The sequence below is a fragment of the Lycium ferocissimum genome, chromosome 10 (assembly GCF_029784015.1).
Source record: "Lycium ferocissimum isolate CSIRO_LF1 chromosome 10, AGI_CSIRO_Lferr_CH_V1, whole genome shotgun sequence".
Classification (NCBI taxonomy): Eukaryota; Viridiplantae; Streptophyta; class Magnoliopsida; order Solanales; family Solanaceae; genus Lycium; species Lycium ferocissimum.
The window spans coordinates 56,701,796-56,708,873 of record NC_081351.1 but is presented as its reverse complement, the minus strand read 5'-3'; the positions used below and the strand labels follow the sequence as shown (position 1 = coordinate 56,708,873).

Below are 7,078 nucleotides of genomic sequence, written 5' to 3'. Positions count from 1 at the left end.
GGTAGAAGAAGCAAAGACAGAGACCCGATCAAATTTCTGGGAACGATGAAGACATAGGAGGTAAAGGGAAGAAAAACCAGATCGAGGATTTGGAGGGAAGAGAATAAAGAACAATCCTAAATTTTAGAAAAAGATAAAACAATCCTAAATTTTAGAAAAAGAAAAAAAGAAAAAAGGCCAAAAAAAACTTGGAGAAAGTTGGTAACCTGCTATAGCAGGTTAATATTACCTGATGGTGTAAAAAAATGATACACTGACAGTGCACCAAACTTAAACTCTTAATTTATTAAATTCGATAGCCGTAACTAAAATAGTACATTCTCCTATGCAGCGGCAGAGCCAAGAAGGGCTCCTTCGACAGAAAATTATAATGTTTATACATGGTTAAAATTATTTTTTATATATATATGGTAGATGTTAAACCCCCTTTGACTTCTTTGTATATTTATTTCCGAACCCCTTTAATAAAAATTCTGATTCTGCCACTGCTCTTGTGTGTTGCATTTTTTTATTCCCTTCCCTTTTTTAACCCCTTTGCTCGAAATGGGATCAACGGTAATTCTCCCCTTTCCCAAGTGACTTAAAATATTGACCCCTCCATGTCCTTAACATCACAAGTTTTGTTAGTGTCACATATCTAAAATGGTTAGTACTTAAATTGAAACAACATGAAGTACTTCTATACAGATTAGCCTTACATTTTCGATATGCTTACTAGTTATGTAAAGTCTACATCCAGAAATGACAGGATCTTTTAACATACATTCAAAAATCTAAACTAAAGCAAGATGCAACTGCAAATAAAACTCTATTTCCTGCCAAAATTCTCAGACGATCTTAATATACAAAACCACATTATTGTTCTGCGTGATAATCACATGATATAGCAGGCATGAGGGTTCTCATCACTCAAGATCTCAAAAGAATCCAACGGTGTTGATTGCTTGGAATAAATATTGGACTGCATATACGGTGACGATGGAACATAGTAATATGGCATTGCACTGCTTACAGTAGGATGTGCCGCATTGTAACTCATCACACAAGTCTGCTGAGGAGCATAATAAGTAGGTGGATTCTGATCATACTGGTTCGAATAAGGATTTTGGTGAAATGAATGGCCTTGATTCGCTTGATCCATCATTTGATTGGGACCCATTTTCGCGACTTCTGATTCACTGCTTGACGGTGCACCATTAGACCCTGCACTCGCATTTCCACTATTATTATTATTCCCACTTTTTTTCTTTTTCTTTTTCTTCTTCTTCTTAGCACCTCCGCTGCCACCACCACCACCGCCACCACCACCGGGCTTTTGCCCTGATGGCGGGAACCTCTCAACCGCGACAGTTTGGTCTGGTCTCACTTCGTTGACATCCATAGTAATAGTCTCAACACCACCAAATCTCACACCATGTCTTTGAGGACCATTATTTTTCATGTTTGCTTCGGTATTTTCAGCTGTTTTTTCATTATTATTAGCCTCATCATCTTCAGGTTCATCATCATCGTCGCTGGTTGGTTTCTTCTCTTTTAATATAGACTTCGGTTCTGGCCACAACTCAGCACTCCTTCTATTCTTCACTAGCTTCTTTATCAAAGTCTCAGCTTCAACATTTCCAGTCACTATGACTTTCTGTTGCTTTGGATCAATATATGTTGTATAAACACCTGCAAATGAAAAAACAAAACACCCATAATTTATTACTATGAGTTGGTTTCATATACATGCTCAGTATGAAAACATATGGATTCTTAAGTCATCAGTGGTGTAGCTACATGCAATGAAGGTAGTCAGTTGAACACCGTCGTTCGAAAAATTTATATTGTATAAGTACAAAATTATACTAAGTATATGAGGTAAAATAAAGTTATTTTACAGTTATATATATTATATTGAATCTTGAACACCATTAACGAAATTCCTGAGTTTGTTAGACATAGTAAAAGAAACAGAACAAGAATAGAAATGAAGAAGAGAACCTTCGATGCTTTGTAAGAGTTTCTTGACTTTTCTCCTGCAGCCTGGACAATGGATGGAAACTTTCAAAACCCATGTCTGCAAAAATGAAACAAAAAAGATTAAGTAAACAATGAACAAAGTAAAACTTTTTAATCAAAAGGAAAGTTGAAAGAGAAATTAATATAAAGAGGACCGTGTAGTGAAGGGGAGGAAGCTGAAGTGGTTGTTCTTCAGGTTGAGAGGAGGCCATAAGATAGGAAGGAGATAGAAAATATAGAGAGATTGTTTTCTTTTAAAAAGTAGTATTGATGATGAAGAGAATTTTAAGGGATGAGAGTCAAAGGGAGGAAAGAATTAAGGGTGAGAACAGAGAGTGGCAGTGTGTATGTATAATATGAAAGGTAGATAGTGTGGATTGAAAGTGACACAAGATGCTTTTAGAGACCTGGCGCCTTGCACTTACGGTGCTTTTAAGTTGCATGCAGTAAATCTATAAGAGAATACCTTAGCTTTTCCTTTAAGTTTCCCACATATATTGATTTGGTGCGGGGGCGGCTCAACGAAATCGGTGGCCTAAAGCCAAACCTTTATAAGAGGTCTTAAAAATATCTAATGAAATTTAAAATATTCTTATCCTAAATCCTTTTTTTTTGTTTTTGTGAAGATGTTATATAATTCACCTTGTATATCTTGATTATTCACTCAGTTACATGCTAGCTTCACGATTAGAGGTATTTAGTAACTCAATTCACTAAAATTTAAATAAACATTTGTGTAAGAAACATATATAGACGGTTACGATAATATATGTCTAACTTCTCATAATCTAATAATCTCAATTTCGTAACACTATGTGAAAATAGTTTGATACATTTAGAACAATTCAAGTCTATTTTGAAGTAAAAATAATAATTTAATCCAGTATTTATAAGAAGCAATCAACTCTACAAGAGACTTCATCTTTTTAAAATTATCAAAGTAGTCATCAATTTGTTCACTTTTATGCATTGCATAATGTTTATTACTCTCTAATTTATGTGAAGGTGTTTGATTGGACACGAAGTATAAGAGAAAAGAAAGATTTTTGAAATTTTTGGTTTAAAATAAGCCAAAGAAATTTTGTGGCTGTAAATTATCTCATAAAAGGTAAAATGAGATGTCATTCTTTTTTAGATTAACTAAAAAAGAAAGAATGTCACATTAATGGGACGGAAAGAGTATAAAATTATAATTATTTATTTCAATAACCTCTATCACATTTCAAGAAAAGAAGTATAAAATCTAGTCTCTTTTATTCATAATTTTATAATATATAAATAATGTATATAAAATTAAAAAAATTGGGGCCTAAAGCAACTGCTTTAGTTGCTTTCCCCTCCAGCAGGCCCTGATTTGGTGTAAATACTGGATAAGAAAGTAAGGCTTTAGCAAAACTAACTATAGGTGAATATCTATGTTAAGCCTGATTGGATTTGAAAAAGAATTGTTTTGGTTGGGAAAATTGATTTTTTTTAGTAAGAGATGGTAAGCGTGATTGGATTTTGAAAAAGACAATTCTTTTGAAGTTGAGAATAAATGGCATATCCTCAATTCTTTTTTTACATTTACATGTTAAATTTGAAAAGTAGGCATGTCTGATTTCTGACTCGCAACAAATTGCGACTTTCTAGTTGTAGAAGTATTGATCATCTTGCTATGATTTTCTCTTCATTTTCCGTTTGAATGGTTTTAAACGATATTCGAGCATATTTTGATACCACATATTGAGCTTATTAAGAGACCACGTAACTACAACAAAACATGCTTTTAGCGGTAATTAGTTAACGGCAATAACTTAATTAACTCTTAATTGTGATTCTAATCAATTATTACCTAAGAATACCAAACTTTAGCCCTAACAATAAATCGCCTAAAGGCTTAAGAACTTTGAATCTAATAACATTTAACCAATTTGGTAAATATTTTTGTGGCAAGAATAACTATCACGCTATTAAAGAAAATATATATCGCTTTCAAAGTACTCTTTTGGTGCAGTATACTTCATCTATTTTGTTCGAGTCGTTCATTATGTTCTTCTTGTAGATAAATTATCCACTACAAATCAAAGTCAAAATGATGTCTTATCTCTTCGAATTGTTTTTCAAATTCTTGTTGCCAAGCCTCTTCCTCATAATCTTTCGTTTAGTTTTCGTTAGACGCAACTTCATTAGCTATTTTTTTCTTGAGAGAACTACAGGAATAGCCACAAATAAGCACAACTTATTAACGTTTAGCCATTAAATCATGCTACCAAAAATAGCCAAAAAAATTATGTGATATCTAGTACAACATTAAAAAAAAAAAAAAAAAACCTAGGCAAAAAAGGATTTTTCTTTCAATGGGTACGGTTGGAATTCATTGAAATACATAAATGAGGCAATATACAAAAATTTTGAGGAAGATTATAGGAGATTTGGACAAGTTTGTAGTCAAAATTCGTTACGAATGATATAAAACATTCAAAACCTAGGCAAAAAGGATTTATTTTTTCAATAGGTATAGTTGAAATTCATTGAAAACACATAGATGAGGTAATATATAAAATTTGAGAAGATTGGCGGTGATTTGTACTGATTTCGAGTCAAAACTCGTAGTTAAAATCGAGTTTAAGAATTTCTCTGTTTCCATCTATGATGTATCTAACATGTGTCTCCCACACATGTATACATGGATACACGAGGGATATACAGGGGACACACAATTGATACATATGAGATTCACAAATGATACAGGGGGATACACATATCATCTTCTTTCATGTTCGTCTTCTACATCAAATTGACTCAAATTTCAATTCAAACCACCTCAAATCTCAACCAAATCGTCCCAAACCTGAGATTCAAGCTCCTTTAAGATGTATCCAATATATTCTAGACACAGAGTCAATCACCAACCGAAGGTCCCGACTCCCGCGAACGACGTACAATGGGCAGCGATAGGTGGCACTCGGTACTGGAGATCAACAACAAAAGCCCTAACTTCTTTTTACAATGCAGTATAATTTTGGATTTGATTTGTAACAACGGCCTCTTTTGTTTTAGAGAGGAGCTGTTTTTTTTTTTTTTTTATGGGCTTTTTTTCATTTATTAATTTTATGTTTTTATTTGAAAAGTAAAATTTGAAAAAGGAAATCTGCGTATAGCAAAAAGGATAAAAAGTTACACAACAAAGGGAAGAAATGTTGGGCTTTAAAGGTATGTACGGAAAATGAGAAAAGGTACCTTTTGGATTGCGATTCTTTATCTCACCCTTTCATTGTTTAAAAATTCAGAGGTCATGTCTCAGATTTTATACACCGAAATCTAAATTCTTTCTCCTCTCTAAATTGTTCTCTCCATTTTTTTTCAAAACAAAAGTATTGGTCGTGTGATTTACTCTGTTTGATGAGTTTCCAGAAGTTCTATAATGTGAATTGTTGTTGTTACATAATAGTAGTTTGTTCTATTCTGGGAGGAATTAATCCGAAACCTCGGGCAACAGTGAGGAGATTAGATTCTTTAAGGACACATAAGAAAATTGTGGGCTCGGAATTAAATTTTATTTTACATTAATAATTTATGTAGTCATCTTACTTTATGTTTTTGGGAGACTAAAATCTTCCGGATTTTCTACTCCTATTTTGGAGACTAAAATCCTTGTGACTTTCTACTCCGACTTATTACTTGATTTGAAGATTAAAATCTTCAGCGTGTAAATCTGTTTGTATGGCATTTGGTTCGATGATATAAAAACTTTATTGTTTATTAAATTTGATTAAGGAAACATGAAGATAACAATATTACCAGGATAAAACGGATATATCTATTGCTAGAGTAGCTGTAACTCAAAAGCTAACGATTCGTCGACCTCGAGATAGTAACCAATCACAAGACTCAAATTCTAATGGCCAAAGTCATCGCCAGCCACCTAAACTTGTCCACATATTCCACTTAGACACCTTAACTTGGGCTTATTCCTTGAACACCTGCACTGTTTAAAACGTGTACCTATTAAACACTTTTTTATGACATGGCAGGGTAACTGTAATACACATCTGAAAGGCGCGTGAAAGGGCATTAATATATTTACAAGGCCAATCGAAAAATGACATGTCAACAAAATAAAAAAAGCCAAAATATGAATTAAATAAAAAATTGAAAAATCCCCTTGTCTTCCCCGACTCTTGCTACAACAGTTCCTCAACGTCCAAATCCTCTTCTCACGTCACAATCCCTTCCCATCTTCTTCTCCATTCCTTCTCCCAGCCATAATCCCGCTGTCACCTCTGTTTTTGCCATCGTTACCTTCGTCGGAAAAGCACCAATTAAACGAAGTTGGCCAGCCAAAATATAAAAAGCAAAAGAGTTGATTGACAAAGATTTCCATTTAAGGCTGTAGAAGAAAAGTTCATCATAAAAATAAAAATCAAATTGGCTCAAAAAGTTTTCCAGTGAAACTCAATTTTTTCGGCAAGATTAATACAGATCAGAAGTTATTTTCTTTGAAATTGCCAAAGAACTCAAACCCTAAAGAACCCACAACACAATAAGAAGAAGAAAAAAATCAAAAGAGACTTCCTTTGTTGCTAATTGTACAATGGTTGGATTGCTAATTTCCTTTGCGGCTACGAAATAGGGGGTTTTTGAGTTCGAATTGTGTGAAGTGAGCAGGATGAAGATATTTGTTATATATGAGTTTGGAGCCCATTGTTTCCGGCAAAACTCCATCATTTCCGGCGATCAAACGGAATGAAGGAAAAGAACGGGGTGGCAGGGTACGTGGGTGACCTATACACACTTTATAGTTTCCACTAATTGTCAAAAAAGTGTCTAAGTGGTTCAAATCTGGAGTGGTATAGGTGTTGAATCGGAACACAAGTTAAGGTGTCTAAGTGAAATCTGTGGACAAGTGTTGGTGGCTGTCGATGACTTTGGTCAATTTTAATTGGAAGAAATATGCAGAAGAAGTTCAGAAAACTCGATGCAGAAACTGAGGAAATGTTCCCATTGGAAATGGTGTCTTTTTGAGAATTACTGTTGGAATATTTTCGCAAATTTAATGCCGAAGCCGAATAACTACGAAGGCGTGAGGGGGGAC

At 34.0% G+C, this 7,078-nt stretch overlaps 1 protein-coding gene across 1 annotated transcript; it reads right to left on the bottom strand.

The window, feature by feature from the left end:
• Window positions 1-791: 791 nt before the first annotated feature.
• LOC132034368 (heavy metal-associated isoprenylated plant protein 36-like) lies at window positions 792-2,322 on the bottom strand. The gene is made up of 3 exons (XM_059424691.1): window positions 2,157-2,322; window positions 1,984-2,059; window positions 792-1,671 (listed from the first exon to the last, which is right to left on the bottom strand). The coding sequence occupies exons 1-3, from the start codon at window positions 2,211-2,213 to the stop codon at window positions 875-877; spliced, it is 930 nt and encodes a 309-aa protein (XP_059280674.1). The 5' UTR covers window positions 2,214-2,322; the 3' UTR covers window positions 792-874.
• Window positions 2,323-7,078: the final 4,756 nt, after the last annotated feature.